The 27,695-nt window shown below is 40.6% G+C and overlaps 1 protein-coding gene across 2 annotated transcripts in view; it reads left to right on the top strand.

Annotated features, from left to right (window-relative positions):
* The window catches only part of cntn6 (contactin 6), a 39,390-nt gene that overhangs the window by 2,815 nt on the left and 8,880 nt on the right, over positions 1 to 27,695 (top strand). For both annotated transcript variants that reach the window (XM_084024042.1, XM_084024041.1), the window contains exons 3-18: positions 197 to 372; positions 1,843 to 1,938; positions 4,110 to 4,313; positions 4,856 to 4,958; positions 5,113 to 5,297; positions 8,422 to 8,564; positions 8,802 to 8,931; positions 9,259 to 9,409; positions 14,035 to 14,162; positions 14,754 to 14,926; positions 16,575 to 16,692; positions 18,792 to 18,950; positions 19,705 to 19,854; positions 20,447 to 20,517; positions 20,941 to 21,175; positions 21,278 to 21,393. In XM_084024042.1, coding sequence (XP_083880168.1) covers positions 197 to 372; positions 1,843 to 1,938; positions 4,110 to 4,313; positions 4,856 to 4,958; positions 5,113 to 5,297; positions 8,422 to 8,564; positions 8,802 to 8,931; positions 9,259 to 9,409; positions 14,035 to 14,162; positions 14,754 to 14,926; positions 16,575 to 16,692; positions 18,792 to 18,950; positions 19,705 to 19,854; positions 20,447 to 20,517; positions 20,941 to 21,175; positions 21,278 to 21,393 — 2,338 coding nt within the window. The remainder of the gene's footprint in view (positions 1 to 196; positions 373 to 1,842; positions 1,939 to 4,109; positions 4,314 to 4,855; positions 4,959 to 5,112; positions 5,298 to 8,421; positions 8,565 to 8,801; positions 8,932 to 9,258; positions 9,410 to 14,034; positions 14,163 to 14,753; positions 14,927 to 16,574; positions 16,693 to 18,791; positions 18,951 to 19,704; positions 19,855 to 20,446; positions 20,518 to 20,940; positions 21,176 to 21,277; positions 21,394 to 27,695) is intronic.

Raw genomic sequence — 27,695 nt, forward strand, 5'->3', positions numbered from 1 at the left:
ATCATGTGAATGTGTGGCACAAAAGGCTCCTCTGGGCTGTTTATGATACCAGGCTGTGTTTCTGTTTTGGCAGTAGAATTAGGAGGCTAATTACATTTTTAACTGTTTGTGTCCTTGTGAGATGTTTTGTGTGTTTGTTTTCCAAAGATGAAAACAGATCATAGTATTGGCAACCCGCGTTGCAATTTCTCTACAGGTGGAAAATGGATGGGAGCGAAATAAACACAGAGTCGGATCCAAACTACAGCCTCGTGGAGGGGAACCTGCTAATCAATAATCCTCATGTCATCGATCATGGAGGAGTGTATCAGTGCATCACCACCAACACTTTTGGGACCGTTGTCAGCAGGGAGGCAAAAGTCCAGTTTGCATGTGAGTAGAGTCTGATGTTGTAGTGCACATGATATTGTCACTTTTGATTTAGCGTGATATTATGCAGAACTAAATATAATAATAATCATAAAAATAATAATAGCAGCAAAAGCCATTTGCAATGAAAGGACTGCACATTGTTAGCCCGTGTTGGTACATGTAAGCCTGCCCTACTGGCTAGCTCACGGCTGTCGCTTTGCACTGCTCTCATACGGCGGTTCCAGCTGATATGTCCATTCCATCGCCATCGTGGAAGCGTAGCACCAACCCCCATCCCCCCTCAGGTAAAGCTTTGCCAGCACTTATGTCACTGAACCACCATGTTGAGGGCCGCTGAGAGGCAAAAGAAATGCTCCCAGTCTCATATATAGCACCATTTGACGCAGGTTATTTTACTCTCTATGCTTAAACAATTGCGTACATGAATAACAGATAATCAAAATAATTGAGGGATCGTTAAATATGTAATTGAGATAATAAACAGTACTTTTTAACCATGTTATGGTAATGGCAGTGTTGGCCACTGGTCCAGAGTTATCTATTATGTATTATTATTATTATCTATCAAGTATTTGACAGGACTACCTAACTGCTTCAGCTTATGCAGTATTTTGGTCTTACATAAGATATTTATATGCTAACGGTGTGCTCCGGATGGACAAAAGACCTCATTACCTCATGTTGCTTCTCGCTGGGTTATAGATTTATAGTCCTGTTGGCACGATGTTTTTTTGTTGTTTTTTTTAATAACAGATGGCAGTAGTTGGCAACACAACCATATTCAGAACATCATAAATTGGCCCACTGAGGTTCTTTTTCATTGATCATTCTGGTTTGGTTTCTCGGTGACTCACCATCATCTGCTCTTGGCTATATTTGCCTGCTGCATTTATATTTATATGCACATTCACACAACAACAAAAACATTCCTCTGTGGAAACGTCTCCACTGGACTGTCACTGTGTCACCATGAAGGGGAGAGCTCTGTTTGAGGGCATGGAAGTAAAGTACTGCCATTGACCATGAATTTCACATGTCGTTACTTTGTATTCTTTCCGATCCCACCCTCATAACCAAGTGTCCGTTGTACTAATCTGAAGGAGTGGGTCTGGAATAGACCCATTTGGGGTCTTCATCTGGGGGATCTGGGGGATTTGATTGACCACGACTGATATGTGTTTAATCGCTCCTGAGACTTGATATTTGTAAGACATTGGGATTGATATGACCTCCCGCTGTTAATTCTCTCACATCACACGGCAGCATTTAATTAAAGGTGAAAGTAATATCTCCTGCGTGTGCTGCGATATTAACGGGGCCTCTCGGGTTTGACCTGGAAGCAACGTGACCAGACAGGGAAATATTTTGCAGAATGAAATCAACTTCCCTGGACCCTATCATTAAGTCATTTCAGCTGTCGAACACTGAAAAGTAATATTTTATTAATTACATTTTTCTTCTATTCAACAGTTCTCCAGAACTTCAGCAGGAAGTCAAGGAACACGGTGTCGGTGAGAGAGGGTCAAGCCGTGGTTCTGCTCTGCGGCCCTCCACCCCATTATGGAGGTACGGCGCTCTGTGCTAACTCTTCTGCATTGTCTGCTGTAGACTCACACTCCTGCTTGCCTCAGCAGTCTTTATTGTTCCTCACTCCGCCGCTTATTATCTCCCTGGAACACTGCTGCGTCTCCTTTGTTTTCATACCTTCCCACCTTCTATTTTTGCTGCTTTTCTTTCCAACTCTGACACTCTGTTTTGCACTCACCTCTCCTTATCTGTCAGACGGGGGGGGGGGGACTTTTCTTTTATGATCAGCCACTGCTCTACCTGCCCAGACCCATGCCTTCGCATCATAGACTCACACTTCTTAACCTTGAGCTCACTTTTTTTGCGCCCATATGATCTGTGACCATGCTGTCATCTATAAAGTCTCCAGTGCTCCACTTCCCCGGCTGTCATTTTTCCTTTTTCCTTCTCTTGGATGTGGGCAGGTTATCTGCTGGTAATAAAGTCTGCTGGTGGCTGCTGCGGCCAGGGGAGCGTTTATCCCGTGGCACAGCTGCGGGTCTGCTCATGTGTCTGTGTGCTGCTGATTAGCAGACCCTCAAAGTGGTCTGCACTCCTGCGGCCATTCGGTGCCCACCAGTACAATTTCACGCCAGCGTACCAGCCTTCTCCGCTCTCTGTTGCCAGCTGAATCCTCCGGCCCCGTGGGAATCCTCACTTTAGCAATTTGCCCTCCAGCCTTCCCTCCCTCCCCCTTTAAAAGCCTCCTTCTCTTTATTTTCCCCATTAAACGCAGCATTGTCACACATTTGATGGGATTTGCACTACATACGATAATGCTAGCTTGAGGTATTTTAAAATTGAAAGATGGTGTGGTAGTTTTTTTTGGCTGCCACATTATGTCAAAGCTTCTTTAATGATTGCTGATTGCACCACTTGAGGAGGACAGTGATGCACCTTGGTAAAAGAGGGATCATCACAAGCTTCTTTGAGCAATCAATAGGTAAGTGGTCTAAACGGAGCGGTGCTGCGAGTTAAACTCTGTCAGAGGACATGAGATTATGTGCCTGCAAGTCCTCTGTTGCTGTGAGACTACAGCTCTTAAACAGACCCACTCTTTGATAGTTCCTAATCATGAAAGGTCTGTCAGTTTCTGCCCTGACTTTCCCCCATAATGATTTTAATCCACTGTTTTCCCTCAAGGAAGCGGGTGGGACTTTTTACCGTCTGCCCAGTCAAAAGGGTTGACTGCAGAATGTCAAGCGTCTGATGCAGGAGAGCTGCACTTATAGTCAAGTTCATTCTGCGGTCTCTGTAGACATCTCTGCCTCTCTCTTTCTTTCTCACTTTCCCTCTCTCTTCCTGTGTGTTTTACGCTGCTACATTGACATTCTCATTATTTCCTTTCCATTCTGGAAAGCAAATTCTCCTCCTGAATCTGTGACAGGAGTTGGACTAAACTATATATTTCCTTTAAAATATATACTACCGATGAGGACTAAGCAAAACGCACCACCCAACATGTTGTGAATTCCGTCTTGGCCTTAGTGCATGGTCAAAAAGATAAATCGTTCTGTTGGATGGGTGTTGAGCTGGGTTGTACTTCTATACAGGAAGACTCTTCAGCCGGAGCCCTCTGTGTCAACACTCCTGCTGAGCAACACAGCGGTCCGCCTCAGAAGAACGAAGGGGCTGCATTATTTCACACAGTCTGCCTGAACTTAACCTCCGTCCATCTCTCAGTACTTCCCGACTCCCCGGCTCAGTCCCAAGTCAATTCATTCTTACTGAAGACAAATATATTCTCTTTTATTTGTACTTTTTCAGACGGTCACCTTGCACATGCTATACTGTAAAGATGTGCCTGTGCATTAGCTTGCGGGTCGCAGTCGCTAGCAGAGTGATATGATAGGTGTTTGGAAACAATTTGTTCAACTCCGTCTTGAAATTAAAACCCTGCCCGCATATTCTGTTGAACTAAAGACACGTAAAGCCTCTAACTGCCATGGTGCTTTAAATCTGCAGACATTGGCTGTACTTTGTACAATCAATTCATTGATGTTTCGGTGGGATTGTTGACTAAAATAAAAAATATCACCAGCCTTATTCTTTGAAGGCATCTATATTTTTGCCAAAAAAAACCCAAAAGTATTTATTGTAATGAGATCTCTTTCCATGCAGGTCTTACTGTCTTTTTGGAAATGTCACTGGAATGTTGTTGTTTTTTTCAGAAATCAAATATTCGTGGGTTTTCAACGGAAAGCGGAGCTTCCTGCATCAGGACGCCCGTCGTTTTATCTCTCAGAGGACGGGCAACTTGTACATAGCCAAAGTCGAAGCCTCAGACGTGGGGAACTACACGTGTGCTGTGAGAAACATGATGACCAATGCCACGGTGTTCAGCTCTCCAACCCCTGTGGTGGTGCGGAGAGACGGTAAGCATCCTCAGTTCGCCTCTGCTGCGTACTGGTTATCTTGCGCGCTGAACTGACACGCGGTGTCGGAGGGAGGGCGAGCCTGGGAGATAAATCGCTTGTCTTGAGCGTGACACTGTTTTTGCTTTTGTTCACAAGCCACTTTTTTTTTGCACCATCCCAGAGCTTCTGAACTATACAGGGTTATGTATTCGAGAAGCCCCTTCTATCTGCATGGAGGCACATATTTACATAACCGGAAAATGTAGTCTGCGCTGGCAAAAATGTGCTCCGGCACACACACAGCAAGGAGCTTGCCACACATACTAAACCCCATCAGGACCGTTTATGTGTACCGCCTCAGATTGGAGCTGAGGCAGATATGTAATCCAAAGTCATCCATCCGCTAAGCCAAACGCTGTTGTATATGACGCCAACACGCGCACTCGCTCTCAGCAAGTGTCACCCGCGCCACAGCTCTTTCATCCAATATGAATTACAGGAAACTGCGTGTCCATGTTTTGTGTTTTGACTGATGTGATTTGCTTTTATCCGTCATGCAGTGGTGATGGGTGAATACGAGCCGAAGATTGAGGTTCAGTTTCCCGACACCCTCCGCATCTCTAAAGGATCATCAGTGAAGCTGGAATGCTTCGCATTAGGAAAGTAAGTGTCAGGAACATTAGCTCATATTTCACTGTCAAATTTCTGAAGTGGCCAGACATCCACGATTCCAAAAAACAGACGGAAATGGCCACAGTGTGGTCATGGTGAGCAGGAGCATGTGGCCAGCGTGACTTTTTGTGTGTGACCTCTGCAGCCCCGTGCCTTCCATCTCATGGAGAAGAGCTGATGGAAATCCACTACCTGGCAAGATTAAAATCAACCACTCCAGTGGGGTTCTGGAAATTCCATATTTTCGCCCGGAGGATGCTGGCATGTACGAGTGTGTAGCCGAAAACAGCAGAGGACGAAATGTTGCCAGAGGGCAACTTATATTCCACAGTAAGAGCCTTGTTTAGTTCTGCATCCTGTGTCATGGAGAGATAATCTTTTTTATTCTTGACAGGTGCAATATGTGATGAACCAACACTATCAACAGAATGCGAAGCAGTTACAGTGTTGAGACTGTGTCAAAGATGTCTATATTGTGTTGCAGAGATGTCTACTTTGGTGAGCATGCTAATTGCTTGTAACACCACTGTAGCATGAGAGGACGAAAAAGTAGGGCTGCTTGATAATAATACTTTATTTGCAAATTTGATGATGTTTTTATTGAATTAAATTAATAGAAATGAGTGCGGTCTGGTTAGTGGCGCAGTATTCTCACTCTGCTCTTAGTTTGTAGTTTGCTTTTTATTTTGCTGATGACTGTAAATTTAGATTTTTGGGCCGGTTTTAAAAGTGAAATTATGTCCCCAATTTATGTGTGCTTTAAAGTAATAGCATACAACATTCAGAGCATTAATATAAAATCAAACAACTATTGCAATTGCATTGTAGTGGAGTATGTCTACCGAACAGACAATTAAGTCACTCGCCCTCTGAGTGTGTTGTTGCCAATCTTGCACCCTTTATTATTTACTGTAAAGTAATCGAGTCATATTGAGTATGACATTAGACTGACTTTACAATGGCAGGATGATCCAGAGTTAATTTCTGCTTGTTTTTGTGATCGGCTGTGACTTTTATTTACCTTTATTTATACAGGTAAAATCTCATTGAGACCCAGGGTCTCATTTACAAGAGAGACCTGTTCCAGGACTTGAGGCATAAAATGAGATTACTCATGAGTCCGGATAGGTCTAACACCTCCACAGAATCAAAAGGAACCGACTGTCAGCTTTGAATCTGTCCTCTGTAGGCAGAGAGATGAGTGAGAGTCTCCTTGGTCCCTGTCTGCTGAATGTGTTGATAAGGCTGTGTGAAAGATAGGTAGATATATAAATCTGTAAAATTTGGGCTTTGCATAGAACTTGAAACTGCTGTTTTGATTTAAAAATCTAGTTTAATGTCAGCGCCAAACATGAGGCTGTGAGTGGTTGACACAAAGCTGTTTTTGTGTTGCACATTTCATGCATAAATGCAATTCAAGGTGTTTTATAAAATATATTCAAAAGTAGATAAGCCATACAAAACATTAACTGACAAATTCAAAAGATAGAAATCCTTTTAAAGAAATAAATAAATTGGAAGAACTGAAATAAATTGAAGTGCAAGGTTGGAAAAAAATTAAGGCCGAAGGTCCAACCAAAGGCAGCGGCGAACATAAAAGGACCTAGATTTAAAGGTAATATTTAAAGTTATTTGCAGCTGTGATGCAAAGTAACGCTTTGCATCAAAGTAACGCTTAATGCTGCCTCTCCATGTTGAATTTGGACTCACAGACCCGAGAGGCAGAGACGGACAGTCAGAGATGTATTGAGGTGCTAAAAGATTCAGCGATTCAGCGACAATCAACAGCGATTCAAACTCCATTTTAGGACTCATTGGAAATTGGTGTGATGTGTTTCAGCTTGTCTTTGTTTTTCTTTGTCTTTCTTTATTCAGACTCATCAGTTGCTTTCTGAATGAGCTGAAATTGTGTCATAGAGTTGAGAAGAGACCGTTGCAATAGTCCAACCTAGTGGGGATAGAAGTTTGATCCTCCAAATCTTACTATTATAATATGTAGACGTTCGATTATTGAATTAATGTGTCAGCCACACACAAGTCCTTCTGGCTTTACTGGAAATGTTACCAATACATATTGTACACTAGATGTTTCTCCTTGGGTATATTTTGTGCAAAAACTGAGTATTCAAGTTTGATTAATACAGATTTATGACGTCAAAAATCTATATAACCAAATATCTGCATATTAATGCAGACTCTGTGGGCAAGATTTTGGTATCAGAAGCAGTGCCCGGTCTTGTCCCAAATACCCATTATATCTTACACCAAACCCCCTGTATATTGGCTAGAACGTGACTCTTAGCTCGATGGGTTCTGAAATGTCCCCGGGTGCTCCATTTCATTGTTGTTTGTGCCCTGCGCCTATATTTACAAATATAGAGCCCACAGTGTTGCTACTGTTCAAAGCTAGTCCTTGCATTCATGGTCAGATCATGCAAAGAGCAGAGAGAGTTACTTGTACTCGATTGTGCATTTAGGTTTTGAATCAACAATTCCCTATTTCTAAAAAGGTAATAAATACAGTTGTGTAAACATGAGGTCAAGGTTAAAAGAAACTTGAAGAAGCAGACAAAAACTGAGAACATCAAAAAAGCATGTAGGGCTACAATTATTTGGTTGCCAAATAAAAAATGTATTAATAAACGCTACATAATAAAATAGTAATAAAAAAGCAGTCGAAGGGCAGAAGCAAAAAATGAGCAGTGAGTAAATGAACAACACCTTAAGATCATCCAATTAAAAAGAAACATGATTCATAGTTGTGTCATATACTCATTAAACTTTAAATAATGAAATCCCAACAGGCTGCATTTCATTAGGCATTTGGAGTTTGGCGAGATTTACCTCAGTGTTGCAGTGAGACATCAGACATCATGTCTATCTTCTTCCTTTCTAACGTTCCACCTGTATTCTCATCTCTTTCTCACCACTGATGTGTTGATGCAGGTGTTGTCTAAACTCTATTTTCCTGTTGCTTTAATTTTGTACTACTTTATTTCACCATAGTATGTGCAACATAATACATTTCATTTCTGCTCTGAACTTGGTGCTCTGCAATCTATGAGCCGCACCTACAGCACAACGTGCCAGCAGGTCAGTCCCAGGCACTGACTGCATAATGAGCTGCTGCCCCAGTAAATCAGGAGCTAATTACATGCGGAGTTCGAGCGCAAATTGAATGAGACACGTAGTGGAAATTTGCCATGACCTTTTATGTATGTTAAACCACTCCAGTCGTCAAAATGAGACAGAAACGTACTTCCCATTTGGAGCACACACCCAGTTTGGAAAAAAACTATTGCAAATTACTTTTTACATAAAAAACAGTATAGGAATATACCATTATCAATGTGATTAAACTCTGTTCCTTCCCATTACAAAGTAGTCGGATATAGGCCTGCAATATCATTTTGATGCTTTTCTCAATACATATTCATATTGGTATTTTTCACAGATGTTGAACATCTGCACTGGGTCCAGACACTGAAAGATGCTCATATGGCAATTGATGCTAATCTACAGTGGGAATGTAAAGCCGTCGGTAAGCCAAAGCCTACATACATATGGTTGAAGAATGGTCAGCCGCTAACAGCAGAGGTAAGACACCAGAAATAAAGCTGAGGTTTGACTTCTATACACACTAGAACCTCACTGTGGTTTTACACACAAATACATATTCTGTTTACTCTAACAATACTGCAAAAGTCTCCTTTGGAAGTAATTCATGATGAATATTAATCAGGATTAGCTAATGAACCGAGATGCAAAAGCAATCATCTCGCAAAAAAAAAAAGGTAAAATAAATCAGTGAAAGATGTTGAGCCTGATTTGCAGGGGAGGATCCACGTGGAAGCTGGGAGACTGACCATATCCAGGATTATTCTGCTGGACTCTGGGATGTATCAGTGTGTGGCAGAGAGTGAACACGGAGCAGTCTATGCCAGCGCTGAGCTCAAGGTTGTAGGTAAGCACTTTGTATGCCCTGTATAATTTACAATGAATTGAACAAGAGGGAGATCGAGAGCCAGTATACTAGATGTGCATTGTGTTGTCAGTGGAGTGAAAATGCTTGCTATCTGAAAGTTAATAAATAATAAGAGGCTGATGGAGCTCCTCGCTGAGCCATGGCCTCGCTCTTTCATTTCCATAATTCTCTCACACAATATGCCAGTCTGGTGGTGAAATATAATTTCTGTAATTGCTGGAGATGCACTTGACATTTTTGCTGATGCACGGCTGTTGCCCCACCACAAAGCGAGACAAATGGCCTTAACACGGGTCTGTTCCTCAGCCTCGCAACCGGACTTCACCCGGCGGCCCGTGAAGAAGTCCACAGTGATCCAGAGGGGCGGCGAGGTGGTGTTGGAGTGCCGCCCCCATGCATCCCCCAGGGCCGCAATCTCATGGTGGAAAGGGGGGGAACTCCTAAAGGACGCCAAGAGGTAGGGTTTTGTATGCATTGCTGCTCAAGCTACTGATGGCATCTGTTAAAGAGCTTGCTCATGTGGTCATTTCCATTTCTAGGACTCATTGTTATTTATGCCTCTGCTCAAGGGGACTCGGTGTTGCATAACACATTCTTGTTTGGTGCAATAAATAGGTTTTCTTTTAAGATAGACACCTTGTTCTTCACATAGAAAAAAGTATTTTTACTGGATGTCAGAATGAGGACATTACCCCGTAATCAGTTTTCTATGGCACAAGATAAAGAGTGCAATTTGATTTAGCTCTTCGAAACTTCAAAGAGTCCCACAGCTTCACAGCTCTTCATGGCTGGAGAACCAAGCTCCTGTAGGGACAATCTCTGTGTGAAAAACACAGCCAAAAGCACTCTTACTACATCCTTGATCGAAACGACCCCAGGCTACATGACAGGCCACACCATGTCACGATTCAAGGTCTGAGGCACCGGCACAGTATGAGAGCTGCTTTAGTTAAATGTTCAGGTGCAGCCGCTCCGAAGCATGAAGAACGAAGCATTTGATTACTACCAAAAATATGGTAGTGGGGACACCCTTTTGTCATCAGACCCTTCTTGCAATAGCAGCAACAGGTACAGGTACTTTCGACAAATGTACTTATTGTAAGTCGCTTTGGACAAAAGCGTTTGCTAAATGCCCTAAATGTAAATGTACAGGAGGGATGGAGGGAGGCGAGATTGTCCACTGGTTAATTGATTGTTGATGATGGATAAAAAACAACGATGCTCAACTTGTTAGGTGTGATACACCTGATGTCTTCCTCCAAAGACCCCACCTGGGTCGACCAGCATGAGCCCCATGATCCCTTACTGGCTTCCCATACAAACATTTCCAATTATGTTCATTGGAGCATATGTTATCTTCTTCAGCATAAAGCTTTTTTCTTTAACCAGTTCATACATATTTTTTATTGATAATTTTGCAATTATTTTGCTCCTCAATACAGTAGTTACTGCATTGAATACTTTTACTTTGAAAGGTGAAGATGTACATGTTACCTTACACTGTACTTCCCTGACATTATACAGCGACTTCACAGTAAAACTCCCTGCCTCACTCATTGCTTTGATCCATACATCATCGTGTGACACCGGATTATGTTGAACTGTTTTCAAGAGGAAGCGTGGAGATGCAGCATTTGATAACTCTGGGGATCGAACAAGACTTATCTCTCGTTGGTTGGCCCCTTCATCGATCCACCCATCCATTAACCTAAAAGTACTTTTTAGTAAGTAAGTTTTGTACAAACGTCACACAACTTTTGCTCAACACAGTCACCTGATGGTTCTCATCTTTTGGCAATCAAACTGCTGACATGTGATTTATCTCGAAAAAATTTAGTTGGGCGTAGGAATCTATACAGAGAAGTTTCTAAAATGTGTTTCACTAGAAAAAGTTTCTAATAGAAATATTCTTGCCTCAAATCCAGTGTACATTTTCTTTCACCGAAGTTCTTTTAGTGCAAATACTTTTGATGAATCTTTGGTAGGAATTCATTAACACAAGTCCCCGATGTGAATACAGGAAGATAAACCTTAGTAGGTTATTTAAATTTGCTGGCAGGATTCCTGAGCAAAGTGCACAATAATCATTTTTTGGTTAATGCAGTTCATGCTCATTTCGATTGCATAAAAGTGAACGATTAGAAAATAAGAATAAAGAATAAAAAGTAATCACGTCTGACTTTGATTGGATTTGAAGGGATTTAAGTAAGTTAACTATGATGCCCTCAGATGACTAAAACGCTCCTGTATTTTGTAAGATCCAGAGCTATCTTTGATGAAACCAACATTGAATGTAACCAGCAATTGATTTTCAATTAGATGCCCTTTTTCAGATCATAACAAAAAACATCATTACAGTGTTTTGAGAGTCTGTTAGATGCTAAAACACAGAAAAGAGAGTGTCATGACAATCTGATCAGAGTGCTGTTAAAGATGCTCATTAAGACTGTGGCACATGCTGACTCTAATTTTGTGGTTTTAATTTGCATGCTGGTTATGCATGCTGTGTATGTGTCAGACGAAGTGTAAATTGTACAGCTGCTCCCGTGCTGTTTTTTTCCCCTTTCTCATTGTCTTTTGGGCTGCGTCCACATCAATATGTTAAGCAATATTCCCCATAGACAAGACTATGTAACTCACTGGACCTGACTCAACATGTGACCAGTAGGATTGATTAGTTCTCACATTTTACCGTGGGTTGGTCGTGAGGAAAGTGGGAAAATTTACCCAGGCAGTGCGTTTGGACAAGAATAGAAATCCACAGCCTAACAGAGTTTGTCTGCAAAGCAGATAGTTCTTTACGTTTCTATTTGTTTTGGAGCTCGTTGCCCCTCAGGTCATGTTCTCAGCGCGCCTCCATCACTCAGCGTTTGATATTTTTGTCAATAAATCAGCGCAAAGCACCCTGTGTCAGACATGCTCTCTGGGTTTCAGCTCAGCCCCAGTGAATACATATTTATTCCAATATGGAGCCAACGTGAAACTGTTTGATTTCTGGGCTGCCTGCTCGCAGCTTTTCTGTTTGATTTACTCAATGCAAAGGTCACAACAGGGCCACGTTATCGGCCTCATTTATGCATGTGTTTACATGCATTCCGGCATGTCTGTGTAGAACCAAGGTGCCAAGACAACTGTTCCAGGCTAGAATGTAAAGCATTTACAATTACTTTCGAAACCTTTTTTGTCCCCTTCAATATACTTGTTTCAGATTGATTTCCTTACGAACGTCTCCTTCATTTATTACCGTTGCACTGAAAGCAATGAGCTTAATGGGTAGCAGCAAGCGGTGCAGCGACTGCATTGTTTTTTGATCTCGGTTTCGCCTCTCAGGCAAGATGCAGGCTGCCCTACTTATTGGTGAAGGTTTTTTGTTCCTGGAGGAAAGCAATAACTACACTACTAACACTGCACATGACTAAAAAAGAAGGCCCTGTTTACACAGTTTTAAATAAAACTTTACTTTGCAATTCACATTCTCCTCAATGCAACATCCAATTGAACATTAGTTGAGACAGTAAAGGCTCTTTCTCCAAGAGACTGTGATTTTAAGATGGTTTAGTGAATTAAAGGGGACATATTATGACAATCATTTTCAGGTTCATAAATGCATTTTGAGTTTCTACTACAACCATTTGTATGCTTTAATGTATAAAAATAACATTATTGTTGTTATATGTCTTTCTGAATATACCTTTGTAAAGGTAGTTCTCCCAAAGGCATTTGCTGAGAAGACTTTATGGATTTTTTGTTAATACAACAGGCAGCCCCATATGGGGTGCCGAAAGTAAAAATTCAGTCACATTTTTATAGCTGATATATTTTGAATATTTAGCTCACTTTCCTCACATTTAGCTAATTTTCCTCACATTTGAAGTTTACAAAATTTAAATCTAAATGTTATATCTAAATGCTAAATGTAAATGTTAAATCTAAATCTAAATGTTATGATTTAGATTTCACATTTAGATTAAGCATTTAGATTTATATTCACTAGTTAATTTGTACCTCAAATGTGAGGAAAATTAGCTAAATGTGAGAAAGTGAGCTAAATATTCAAAATATATCAGCAACAAAAGTGTGACTGAATTTTTACATTCGGCACCCCCTAGCCCCAGGCCTCTTTGAAAAAGACCACGGAGATGATGGAACCTGGATTTGAGAAATAGTCTATATGTTTGAATTTGATTATATTTGATCTGTTTAATTTTGTATTGTACATGGTATTGTTTAATGTGATGTGTGGTAAGATTTGTCTAGCATCGTCTACTAGTATGCATAAACAGTATGTATTTGTATACTTGTTCTACAACTCCAGATATCCAAATGTATATGCACAAGCACTGAAAATAAAAAAGCTTGTCCTATTTAACAATACAGAAGTCTAAAGGTGAATATAATTCTTCTTTGTTTTTGTATAAATACATGTGTTATATCGGTATGCCACTAGAAATTCTTACAACAAAGGGAAATGTAGTTCATGAAAGTAAATCACAACCAGGCAACAATTGGGTCAAGATTCCTTTGTGTAATTATTGTTTTGGTCACATTTCTTTCAAGCATTCTCAGTCTCCAACTTTATTCCTCCCATGAGACCTGCCTGACAATTTTTCAAGTGAGATGCTTCTATATGTTGCCATGTTATTACTATTCAGAAATGGCTTACAGCGTGTTGATACTATCTCCACGTGTTGTAGAGCGATAAGGCTTTAGGTAAAGATCCCATTCAAAATAGCCTCTCTCCAGTACTGCTCTCCTCTCCCTATCACTGTTCCACCCAGCCCCGGTGGCCTGCTGTGTATCCAATTAATATGTGCATTTAAGCCACTGTGCTGTCAATACTATGCTGACCCTACAGCAAATCTGTTCTGCTTCAGCTAAGATAATTGTTATCTTCTGAGGCGTGCAAATAGACTTTTGGAATAGATTCTGAAGCCTTCATTCAAAAATGAAATGAAAACCTTCAAATGGCTTGAGAATTGACGGCGAGCCAGGAAGTAGTTTATAATTTGATTCTTATCATCACTTTTCATTCAATTAACAAATATTCTGTTGAGAATTCATGATTTTAGTTCCTCTCCTCAGACAGACTATCAAGGAGGATGGGACCCTCCGTATCACCAACATCTCCAAATCGGATGGTGGCAGGTATACGTGTTTGGCCAGAAACCAGTTCGGAACATCCACCAGCTCAGGGACACTGTTGGTGAAAGGTATTCCTCTTTTTTTTGGTTTTGTTTTTTTCACAGGTTTTCACTACTGTACCTTTTTAAGCCGAGGGTTTAAACTTTTGTTAAGGGAAAAAATACTAGCTCAAGCATGAAATTGATAATGAAATATATAGCCGTTTTATGTTCCCGCCGGTTTGACAGACGTATAAGTCATCCATGGTTTTGTCAGCTGTGAGTTATTGTGCATGTAGCGGAGTGGGGCAAAGCACCGCCGTCTGTAGCTGTGAGTGAGGAATATTTTGACACCAACATTTAATTTAAAAAGAGCTGCTGTAGCATTTTCAGATTTGGGCTTTTAAATAATGATGATCATAGAGAGGAAGTTCTTTTTTTTCTCACCCTTTTTAGTTGACATTGTGATTGCAGTGTGTTTAATCATTCATTACGGAGATATGAGGGGCATTTGCTTCCTAAGCGAAGTTATTTAAGGTCACTTAATTAAACTGATAGAGCAGAATCTTTCTCACTATTCTGGGCCAATTATTACATTATTCATTTGGCTGGATTTTATAGATATACCATGCTACATACAGTAACCAGTACTTCTTCCTTATCCCTCCCATAATGCTTTAGAGCCTACAAGGATTATAATACCACCCTTGAGTTTGGATGCCACCGTGGGACAGAGCCTTGTCCTACCATGCGAGGTGTCCAGTGATTCGTCCCTGAGTCCCATCTTCAAGTGGTTTTTCAACGGGAAAGCCATTGATTTCAGCAGGCAGGAGCACTTTGAGATGATTGGAGGGGTATGTATAATATGGCCCTTGTTCTTTGGGATTTTAGGCAAAGAAAATCAGCCGCAATGATTTGACCGAAAAATATTTTTTTAAAAGCCTGATATTGAAGATGCTTCTCCATCATCTAATTCTTTATCAAAACCTGGATTAAAATATATGTATAATTGTTAGAGGCCTTGTAATACGAGGGGAACCGTTGTAGCTATGCAATGGTAGTGAAACATCACTGATGGAAATACATCGATTTGCTTTCTTGTTGAGAGTTTCAAGATGAATTCCACAAGCATGTTATCAAGTGCACCATGTTGGCTATGCCTAGCTTAGCATAAAGACTAAAAGCAGGGTTACCAATAATAATACAAAAGTTACATAAACATTGGTGGTTCGGATGGACTCTTCCTTGGCCGAAGCTGCACCCTTCCACAAAGTTTGATGAATATTAGGCCAGAAGTGTTTTCCTAATCCTGGGAGCAGACAGACAAATAAACTGTACAGAAAACGATCTCATCGTGCAGGTAATAATTAAACAGAAGGGAATGTCGGTTGCAGCGTTACCGCAAACTGCAAGGTGGCACTGTTTTTCCACCGTGGTGAGGACATTTCTATACCACTGCAGCCCTAATAAAGACAACAATTTGAGAGAAAGGGGTACAGGATTGTGTCTTAGCTTGTGTCTTAGCTCTTTGGTTTCAAAGGAGATAAAATGAGTTATCAGTGAGCCTCAGAGGTTGGACAGAGTCAGGGTAGCTCTTTCTAGCCATTATGCTAAGCTAGGAGGCTGTAGCTTAATATTTAATGGACAGATATAAATGTCAGACTATTTCTTTAATTAGTGAGCTTTTGAGGCACTGGTAGCCACATGACAACATGAATGACAACATAGAAGCACTAAGGGAATTGGCTGCTTTGGGGTTACCTCTAAGTGCTTAAATCACGGAGGCCAACAGTGGTGCTGTATGTTGTGTGTCTGAAGGGAAAACCTGTAAATAAGAGATGACATTTCTCCATCCCAGAGGTGATCTCACTGTATGGGCAAATCAATCAATTTCTCCCCATACAAAGGAGCCTTAATGTTTGTAATTTGAAGATGTATGCTCCCTCTGATCGAGCACTGAAGTCGACGTACAGTGCTGACATTTCCACAGTGAACATAATCACAACAGCTGTTTAACTTGGCTTCACTTTTTTTTACACAAAGGGACTGATTTCTGAATCTGTTTTTTCACTGGAAAAAAAGGAGGTTTGAAAAACGTGTGTGTGTGTGTGTGTGGGTGTGCGCAGCAGTAAAATGCAAAAACCAACACGAGCAATTCTCAGTCGAGCCATTCATCTGAGCTGTAATGGTAAAGTATAAACACAACAAACAGTGATCCAAAGAAAAGAAATGTTAGAAATAAGTCATTTTTGTGTAGCCTTCCTTACAATGTAAAGCTGAATTAATTTGTTGTGCTAGAATGTCATGTCACATTATTTTTGTAGTAGTAGCCCTGTGGTGAATTCCTCCAAGATGCTCTTGTGGAGGATTTAGTCTGTATGACTGAGAAAGAAATGCTGTGTATTCTGAGGGTTTTCCATTCCTTTTTTTAACTCTTACTTTGCTACTGTTGGTGTTTTTCTTTCTCTCTAGACTTTTATACGAATGTGTCTTTGTCATTAGGGATTTGCTGGTGACCTGATGGTGAGGAATATTCAACTGAAGCATTCTGGGAAGTATGTGTGTATGGTACACACTGAAGTTGACACTGTCTCAGCAGCAGCAGACTTAATTGTCAGAGGTATGCCTCTTCCTGTTTGTCATTTTGAAGGACTCTATGGAGGTTTTCAATTTCTTGTTTGTGTGTGTGTGTGTGTGTGTGTGTGTTTGCGTGCGTGACACACACACACACACACACACACACATCTTACTGCTGTCAGATAAGAGCTGTATCACCGAGATGTCAGTTTGGAGAGATTGAGAGAAAAACAGCTTTAATAGACTTTTTGATTGACAACCATGAACATTTTGCAATTAATGTGTTTTCAACCCATGGGCCCTATGATCCATGACTAAAAAGAGATACAGGTAAGTTACTCGGAAAGCTTGAGGGCTATAGTAAGATCAGAAACCAGCTTCATGCACGAATAAAAACACGTTCTAATGTAAGTTTTCAGCACCATCAATCCCGTGGAGGACATCTTTGATGTTGAAACGTGGGTAACTTTAATAACTTTGCAAACTTATTTGAGGTTAATGCACTAATCATCAGCGATTAATTTCATTTAACGGTGCCACGTGAATTTTGATGCATCGTTTTGGCTTTGGCAGTGAGTATAATGCGATACACAAAACGTTTATAATTTACCTAATTTACCTTTTAACATTAGTTATAATTATGATCACTTTTGTATTTGTGGGACCGTCCTTCAATGTATTTGGTGAGCTAATGTTACAGTATTACGAGCATTTTCAACACTCTCCTGAGCTTCAAACTATGACAATCTTAGGTACCACTCTCATATAATTTTTGGGGAAGTAAACGTGTATTGCTTTAGTTGCTTGTAGTGTGACGCCGCATTGGGCAACAAAATCACTTGGATAAGCTTAGAAAGATATTAGGTAATGTGGGTTAGTTTGAAATAAGTACGTTTGCTATGTAACTTGCATTAAGGTACATAAATGGCATAACACAACTAAGGTAAGTAAGGTAAGTCACTGTAAGGCATCTCCTGAATGAAAGTCCTGTGTTTATTGGACCCTTCAACCTCCCCGAATGCCACCCAATCGGGTGATACTATCAAATAGGAGCCTGATTGGAGAATTGGCAACCCCAGCTGTTTATCTTGATGCCCCTGCTGATGATAAAAAGTCACAGCCATTTCTTACCAATAGAAATATTAAACAGTGATAGCTTCTAGTGAGGAAACTACAAGTTAAATTTGAAGGGCTGATTATTTTGTGAATACAAAGTCTTGAAAGCAGGAGGTGGTTTGCGCAAGGACAACTTCCAAATAAGGACACCTGAATTAATTTATGAATGTGCAGTGCCCTACTGTATGCTACAAAAAGGTTGTGGAATATGTATATTGGAGAGGTGTGGTGAATTCATATTTTTTTCCACCAGTAACACTATCGGCCTGATTCTTTTTTACTGTAATCCGCTGTGCCAATCACCACCAGTCACCCATGAATTATAATGGATAACCAAATGGAGAGGAAAATAATACTGTTGTCTGGGAGCTTGAAATTGGCAAAGCATGAGATCAAGAGTCGGCAGCCAAAGTCAGACGCTGCAGGTGTTACATGCGGATTGTGTGTTTCTATATACATAATCTGAAAACAAGCTTTGTTGATACCCAGTGATCTTCCTTCAGCAGCAGGTCGTCCCGCTGAGGGCTCAGGGCTACTTTTGCAGATTTGTGGGCTTAGCAGGAAATCTGCCAGCCTGTTTGTTTGATCTTATGTTCCCTGCTTTTCCTAATTTCAATTAGATTTCATTTGAAAATCCTGCCTTGTTTTTTCCTAAATCCCCGGTCATTAATAGACTCTTGAGTTATTGTGGAATAAAACATTAAATAATAACACATGATTCACCTGAACATAAAAATGTTGCTCTTTTATTTTTTGTAGATCTGAAACTCTCTGGCCTCATATATACTGCAAGTACACTCAAACCTTAGCTGGTGTAACCTCAGTGAACTGCACTATTCAGTGTATTGATTAGACTGGCACTCCCGAAGGAACCCATTATATCTCCACTAGCCCTAAAACAAAGTTGTTAGCTGAGTTATGAATCACTTCTGTGTCTGCCGTGCTAATCCGTAGCGATTCCATTGGATTTGGCTGCTGTTGTGCAGTGAGGCTGATGCATGCTGTTCTTGTTTCTGGGTTTTGCAGGGCCTCCTGGTGCCCCGGAGGGCCTCCTGGTGAGTGACATTACTGACACCGATGTGCGACTGTCCTGGGGCTCTGGACCTGACAACCACAGTCCCGTTACCATGTACATGGTACAGGCCAGGACCCCCTTCTCTATAGGCTGGCAGACTGTGAGGACAGGTAAAATCTGCTTATTTCCGATCCCTGTTGGTCAATACTGAGGCATTACACTAAACTATATGAGTATATGCTCAATAGACACTTTTTAGGCAGGTTTTGTGACTTACTGATCTATAGAAAGAATGCCGCCAATGTGGTATTTGTTTATTTACCGGGTAGAGTTTCCATTGTTTTTATTTAAACTTTATTCAACACAGTAATATCAAAATGCAAAATACTCATTGCACAATGGTTAATGCACTTCCTTTATGCTGAAAATTGAGCCTTCATTATGCAAGACAATTGTACCTACTGCCAGCTACCTTATAATTAAAGCCAAACAACTTGACTATTGCCACTTTAAAGGCTGATAAAATGAACTGATTTTTTTCCCCGTCAGCTCTAAATTAATTTCATCCTGTGACCTCAACCCTGGTTTATTTAAGATTACCGTTTTATCTGAAAGTGCCTGATTTAAAACACAACACGCTGATCGCAGGAAGATGTTTATGTCAGTAATGTCAAGTTAAGCAGAGCGACCTCGCCTGATAGCTTATTAATTCTATTCATTAATCGCATGCATGTGTAAATTGCATTATGACATCGACACATTGCAGAGCAATATGCAAAGCAATTGCCGGTATTAAAGGTTCACAAATGTCGCCATTTAGTTTGGATGTAGTTCACTGGTTTGTGAAATGTTTTTGTATTTGGTGGAGGAAAGAATGTAGTAAAAAAAAAACACACATCTCAACTCTAAATTCTTTAATCCTAGTTCCTGATTCTGTGCCTGGGCAGATGATGCACGCAACAGTGAAAGATTTGAACCCCTGGGTGGATTACGAATTCAGGGTGGTGGCAATCAACAGTGTTGGCATTGGAGAACCCAGCACGCCATCAAAACAGATTCAAACCAAAGCAGCAGGTATCCTCTCAATTTGTTGTCTGTCTTTGCAACAAATCAATCAGTCCCTCTTGCAAAATGTAATTCGACTGTTTCCCTCTGTGCTCCCTGTGATGTTACTCATTTCAAATCTGTTGTTCCATTTTCATGCCGATACTTTGATTACTCAGTCGCTTGCAAAAGAAGTGTTGAAATTGAATTACACTTTTAAACACTTAAGCATCAGTGATGTATGTCAGCACTCAGGAACATGATTAATTAATAGCTGCATGAGGAGGGAACACAAATATGACCTATGCACACGTGAGGCATCGACATGAAAGTGTCTATATTGAGCTTGTTCGAGTAATTCCATCCCGCTGGCTGAATCACAAGGGAACACGTTTCCCATTGTGACTCACACATGGGGTTGATGTAGGGCTCTGCTAATAACGTCACCGTGCACGGGTTGTGACGAAAACAAACTAATTCCTCTGCTATGTGATTAACCCGCTTTATAACAAACTGTTACCACTTCATTCAATGCTATGTGTTTAAGAGAATCTTCTGCACCTGCCTGAGACACAGCAGTCCAAACGGAGAGGACGATTTAATGTCCTTTGTGCTCGTTTAGTTCCCAAGGTTGCACCAGTTAACGTGAGCGGTGGCGGAGGAGCTCGAGGAGAACTTGTCATCATGTGGGAGGTAAGAGGATCGTGTACATTTTTGATGAGGCATTCATTATGACCGAGCATTCTTTGGCTCTTTTAACGAGAATGGACTTCTGGCGGAGTTATGTGTCTGCAGTGGTCTGGCTTCACTGGAATGGCTTTTTAATTAAAGGCAGAGCCTTTCTGATTTGCTGCCTGCTCTCCCTCCTGTTGTTGTAAATCAAAATGAAGATACGGGGCGAGAGCAACTTTCATATGTGTAAATCTAGAATCGGGTGACACGTTTACATTCTTTGGATGTGGTTCAAAGTGCAGAAAGATGCTGTATCAGTACATTTTCTCAATAGTTTGTTAGACATGAAACACTATTTCTGCTTAACTTTTTTACAACTCCCTAATTCAATTTCTGCTCACTGTTGTTTGGGTCAAAGGCGTAACTTTTCTGTCCCTCCCTCAGCCCGTTCCAGAAGAACAACAGAGCGGAGAGGACTTTGGCTATGTCGTGGCTTTCCGCCAACTTGGCAGCAGCACCTGGATCCAGACAGTGCTGGCATCACCTGATGCACCTCGATATGTTTACAGGAATGACAGCATTGCACCCCTGTCCCAGTTTGAAGCGAAAGTGGGAGTGTACAACAGCATGGGAGAGGGGCCGTTCAGCCTCGTCGTCAGAGTGTTTTCTGCAGAGGAAGGTGAGTGTGCTCCGCATGCCGCAAACAGAAATAAAGTTGATCATGTTTGAGAAATGTTCTCTTAATTGCGAACGTGCATAATTCATGATCTATCTTATTTAGAGCCCTCTGAGGCGCCATCAAGAGTATGGGCCCGCGTCGCCTCAGCCTCCGAGATCGAAGTGTACTGGGAACCAATTCCCAGCGGGGCCAGCAGCGAGAAAATCATTGCATATGAGGTATGGAAAAAGAGTAGTTAAAATAATAGTGCCACAAGGAATATTCAAACAAGGAGCAGACATTAATCCCAGAATGACTGACAGTACAATAAGCTGGCGTTCATTTGAATAGAACCGCCGGTGGTGACAATTTGGAAATATTCTGACATTGAAATACTGCATGTGTTGGAGCAGAGATTTTTCACGGACTAATCTAGGGAATGAAGAGGTCTGTTGGCAGCTGTTCCAGTCTCCGAAAGACCTCAATACCAAGGCTGTCAGAGATTCTATTCATAATAATAAATAAATAAAAGAATGTGTGAACATCATACATCACTATCCTGTACAACAAACACTCTCCTGGGATTGAGCTGTGGAAAACCTAGATAAAAATAACATTCTCTCCTAAACCCCAGGTATTTTATATGGCAGGCTATGCCCAGGTGGCTTGACCTCTTCTGGGAAGCTTTGAGGTCATTGCCAGTTTTTGGTACACACATTGTTAGACGACATGGGTTCGAAGCACCATAATGGCTTGTTTTGGAGCTAAACAGAGCAGCTGAGCTGAGACTAATGTTTGCATGGATATGGATGAAAGAATCATGAATCACACGCCATATCCATGCAATAGAGTTGTTCACAATATAACTGTAATACAATCTTTTAATTTTGACAGTTATTTAATTCATCATTAGGTGTATATTGCTATCTAGAAAAACATCCACAAGTTATCTCACTGTAAGATTAATTGTATTAAATGTTCCATATTGTAGAAGTGAGATTTCCATGTATCATTTGAGTGTAAAAAATAATTTATTTAACATGTTCTAGTAGAGACTCCACAAGTATGAATCTGAAAATTAACATGTCCCCTTTAAAGGCTCGTTTTGCAGCTGGGTGGTGCTTCATCTGACAAGAATGAACATGAGTAGATATTAATTCAAATTCTCAGAATGACAGACTTATCCTCAACAAGTCCACTGGGTCTTTTGTGACATTTTATAACGTATCCAATTTAAGCTTAAATTACGTCTCAAATCATGATACAGCGGATCATTTAAATTGCAGAGACTGGGCAAGATGCCCTGGAGTGTAGTTGACAAGGTTGCTATAGTCAGTTAGGTTTAGCTTGGGTTTGATTTGAGAAAAATATAGTAGCTGCAAAATATACAGTAATTATCAAATATTTTATTCTGGATGTCAAGATGCTGAGTCAGCTTTTTACAAAGTGACTGATTTAGTCTCAAGACTTCACCGCTGTTATGAAAAGAGTTGAACAATACGTCACACATGAAAGATGTTGCACTACTTTTATGGAGGAGATCGCTGAGTTTCAACTAATGATTCACTTAAAGTACTGGATCAGGTCAGTACTCGTCGGTGGAGAGAATTCTAATTGTAATATTAACGATGGGTGGCATGTTTGTGGAAAACACATTCATGTCATTATATGAGAACAGTTTCAGGGCTTTTCCCACTTTCATTTCCATCTGTGGGCTAAGACCTAACCTCAACTTCTTGAATTAGACAACAAAGTGGCTTTCATGGTAATCCCATACTATTTATCTTCACTCAATGCTTTTGGTTGGGACCCTGAAAAGCCTGAGATGACACTGTTCTGGAGTGTGATCTTTGCCAGGCTCCCAAGAGAGTGTTTTTCCATAGGATACGTCTCATTAAGGCATCATTAGCAGTATGAAGTAGAGCATCTGGAGTGTAAGCAAATAATATGCCTTAGTAAATTCACCTGGCTCTTTGTAAATTAATGTTATAGTATAATGCAAATAATGCAGTCCAATGCAAGGACTGATTCATTTTTCACCAACACATCCATACCATAGATTCTCATAAGGAAAGGGTCCTCACATATCCTTAAGTTGTTCTTGACACTAAAGCGAAGAGAATGTTTGCATCACGTTTGCATTTGCGTCAGTTGATTCATCTGTGTCTCGTCATTTCTGTCATTTGTGTCGCCCAACATCACGCCGGCATGAATTTGAGTCAATTTGTGTCTTTGCATCTTTGTATGCATTAGAGCCACACAAAAAAGACCTCTACATCCCTCCATGACACTTGTTTCCTCCTACATATCAGGGGAATTGACACCAGGTGCACTCACACTTATACCCACAATAACTGATGGCCACCAATCACCAATGTGTGTTGTTCCTGGGGACTCATTGAGCATCAACACTACTGATTCCTCTGGAGTTGGACAAAGACAGTGTGAAGCATGCTGGATGCAGGAGCCGTGGGAGAGTTTTTCAATAAATTAGACTATATATCATTATAACACGACTGATTAGATGATTTATTTAAAGGGGTGATTAAGGAACGAGATGAAAAGGATCGATAAAGGAACAGATTAAAAATCTGATTGATCAGTAGAGACAATACTGCATTCTGAACTGATAAAATCCAGAGTCTGGAGAGGACTCGTACACCTCTGCCTCTCCTTCTCAGCAGGGTAGATCCATCCCCAAAGGGCTCTCCATGCGCGGTGGACAACAAATACTATTTACAATAGGCATCAGTATAGTGCCTTTCATTTCTGAGATGTGTCCTCTAGCACAGGGATTCTCAACCTTTTGTAACTTATGGCCCCCTTCTGATTGTTACAAAAATGTCTGGGGAATGCTTTCACAAATAAATGAAAAAAAAAAAAAAAACTATAACATGAAAAAAAAAAGAAAAGAAAAACTGGTCTTATGCCACTGTCAGCTGTAATGACCAAATAAATATTCTGCTTAGCCTCAGTGAGACACATGGGAGAGTGGTATCGACTGATTTCGGTTGCAGCTGCCTCCCCCAGTAACTCTCAGCACATATCCACAGCACAAGGCAAAATCAGCTCCTCTGCAATCATACATGGTTTCTTTCAAATAGCTACAAGAGCAACAACCAGGAGCACGTTTTAAAGGTGGCTTTTGGTTGGGTTGCTCATGATGCGATGATGTTCTTGGTGTGGCTTTTCCTTAGGAAATAGTCATTTGGGTTCGAAGCACCTCCGAGATGCTTTGTGTTTAAGAGTCTCTGGAGCTTCCATGGTTTTAGCGCCTCATTTGACAGGATTTCACCACATTCTACACACTGGGCATCACTGCCTGCTATTATGAATCCCAATTTAATGTATTCAGGGTCATATTTCCTCTAAAGCTCGCTTGTCCCCCATATCACTTTTTCATTTCCAAAACCGATCCAGTTTGTGTCATTGCATCTGAGGGATAATTCGCTAGATAACAGTGGCTACTGTTGAGAATAGCTGCTCTAACATGTCAAGGATTGAAGAATCATTGATTGTCTTTCTGCAACACAGTGTTGCACAACAAAATGAAGTTGAAGGTGTAGTCCATTTGTGCTGCACAAGAAAAACATGGCAAAACAAGTAGTCCGTTCTTCTCATATTTCAAATTTCTATCAGGAGGAATGTAAACAGCATCTACAAAAACACTGAAAAACACAAATTCAACATCCGAGAAACATTGTTTATCAACTTTGACTATGATTGAGCACCAAGCATCAGTGATGTAAACACCTGCTGCTGAAGTCTTATTTCATCCTTATTTTCCTGCGACCAGACATCAGCCAGGAGCAGGCCACGGAGTGGAGTCTCCTTCTGAGGCGGTCAACTGTTTTTGGTGCCGCTTGGTGCGGCATTCTGAAAATGAAAAGTATAAGGAAAAGAATAATAAATCTAGATATTTACTTACTAACTTACAAGTCCAACTCCTTTACACACCAGGGTTTTTTTTTAAGTAATGCAATTTATTTGAACAGCATTTTTTTTTTAACTGTTGCTTTTTAAGTTTCACACAGAACTGGAATATTATTGCTTTGGAATATTATTATAAACAACAAGTAACCCTGCAATCTGGGAGCACAATGCTCTGGTAGCATAGTAGGGTTTAATGAGCTCTTTAAGATATGATGGTGCCTGACCATTCAGAGCTTCTTAGGTGAAGAGAAGAATTTTAAATTCTACTCTGGATTTTACTGGGAGCCAGTGCAGAGAAGCTTAAACAGGAGAAATGGGATCCCCTTTTCTAGTTTTAGTCAGAACACCATCCTGGACCAGCTGGAGAGATTTAAGGGATGTATTGGAACAGCCTGATAATAACAAATTGCAATAATCCAGCCTCGAGGTAACAAATGCACGGACTATATTTTCTGCATCTTTTTGAAACAGAATGGGCCTGATTTTAGCAATGTCACGCATGTGTAAAGGCCTTAAAGCTGACTTTCAGTACATGCTTCAATTTAACAATCATGAACTATTGCTGCATGTCAAAATCATATCAGAGTTTATATTGGCCCCAGGTTGGAGTAATGGGTACAATATGCTTCTTTTGTGTGGCGCAAAGCAGCGCATTGTTTTATAATATAGCTAATTGAGAATTACTGGCTTATCCAATGCTACAATAGATGTGACAGTTGGGTGGACTGTATTTTGCTGTCGTCTGATTGAACCATTTTCCGAAAAGACCCTCCCTTCTTTGCCTCTGATTGGCTGTAGTGCCGCTGTCGGAGCTGGTTCATCTCAGTTGATGATGGCAGATCCACTAGCTAGGAAAGCAAAGATTCTGGCATTCCAGCACTCGTGGGGAGAAGTGAAGTTTTGTGTTACAGAAAGACCATGCTACTTTTTGCCTTGAAAATGTTGTATGCCAAACATTTAGCAATAAATTCCATTTTGAGACCAAACACAAGACAACTTTAAAGGCTGAATTCCTCAAATGTGCTATGCCAGGAATGGGATGCGAGCAAACACTCGAAGCAAGCTATCATGGAAAGCCATTCATGCACGGCAAATGTATTAAGGAGGCTTTCCTCTGTAGCTCACATGTCTTGTTTAATGGCTGAGACAACAAAATAAAAGACATCCCCATCTCAGCCAGAAGTGTTGCAGAAGACAACTGGTTTGAAAGAAGCCACGGTATTTAGCAGTGCACTTGAGGTTGAGTATTGCATACCGTGTTTGGCAGTCATGAGTCATCAAGATGCTGTGATTTAAAGGCCATATATGAACCAAATTGCAGGAGTCCTTGCACTGAAATAATTATCCTAGTGTTAAAAGACTGAGAAAGTATAATCTTCAGCAATCTCCATCCTCAGTACTTTGAAGCAGATACTTTTGAGGCATCTTCGCCATCAACACTATACCAAACTATAAAAGTCTGCCCTTCTGCCCTTTCCAAGTCCATCACACCACAGATTAATTATTCGCCCAGACACTAACCAGCCCTTTAAATCCTGGAAGAACACTTCATGGCCTCAGGTGTTCTGTGTGTCAGTTTATGTGGTAAAATGAACTACAACATGATTGTAGATTATCCAACATGTGAGCACAATATTGACTAAAATAATAAACCTTGTAAAACTAGATTTGTATGCAGAGCCCCTAAGACAGTCAAACATAGACGTTGTAGTTAAGTTTAGAGTGAAAATTCTTGAACGATCTTGAAATTACCAAAGACTAGTTGACATAGCCTTGGACGTGTGGGGCCCCATGGGGAACTAGGTGAATCAAGCTCATTTATTTACTCTAGTAGATGTGCCTGGACCCCTTCACTTTGGACAGATTACCAGCAACAATATGATGGGCCAATCACAACCATTCATATTAAATGAATGTATTTGAGTTTATGACATAAATAAAAGGGGCACTGTTGAGGCTGAGAACAACCAAAATGGCTGCAACTTTCTGTTGAAGCAGCTCAGTATTAACAAAAATCTAATTTTGTGGTAGTGTGAGTAAGTGTTGCTCTAATTGGTTGCAAGTCTATCCAAGGTCTATCCAAAGGCTGCGGAATATGCCCATTGATAACATCCCTTGGAAATCAAATCTGAACTGAGTGTTCCCTGAGCAGTTGTCGACTTTGCCTAGGTGGTAATCCAGACTTTTTCAACTTGGACATTACTGGTTTAAATGTTACAGATAAAGCCCTCCATTACTTTAATTTCACAAAGCCCCATGTCCCTCAGCTGCTGTTGCTACAGCTGTCAAGCTTTACATTCTAGCAATGCACAGTTTACAGTATTTTCCACTAAAAATATGTGATCGTAATTGAAACAAAGGAACCTTGGTTTCAGTTAGAAAAAGAAAAAATTATAATTATAATGTTATTACATTTTAATGTGACTGACTAGTATGCAAATGAGAAACCTAAGAAAGCAAGTAAGCATGCCCATCAGTTGATGATTCATCTAGAAGACATGGAAATAAAGGAGAAGCTTTGTTTTAGTATTGAATTGAAGTTTTTGTACTGTAACTAGTTAGCAAAAGTATTTTCTGTTATGAGAATAATAGCAAAAAGTTATAGCAG

The sequence above is a fragment of the Eutrigla gurnardus genome (assembly GCF_963514095.1).
Source record: "Eutrigla gurnardus genome assembly, chromosome: 2".
NCBI lineage: Eukaryota > Metazoa > Chordata > Actinopteri > Perciformes > Triglidae > Eutrigla > Eutrigla gurnardus.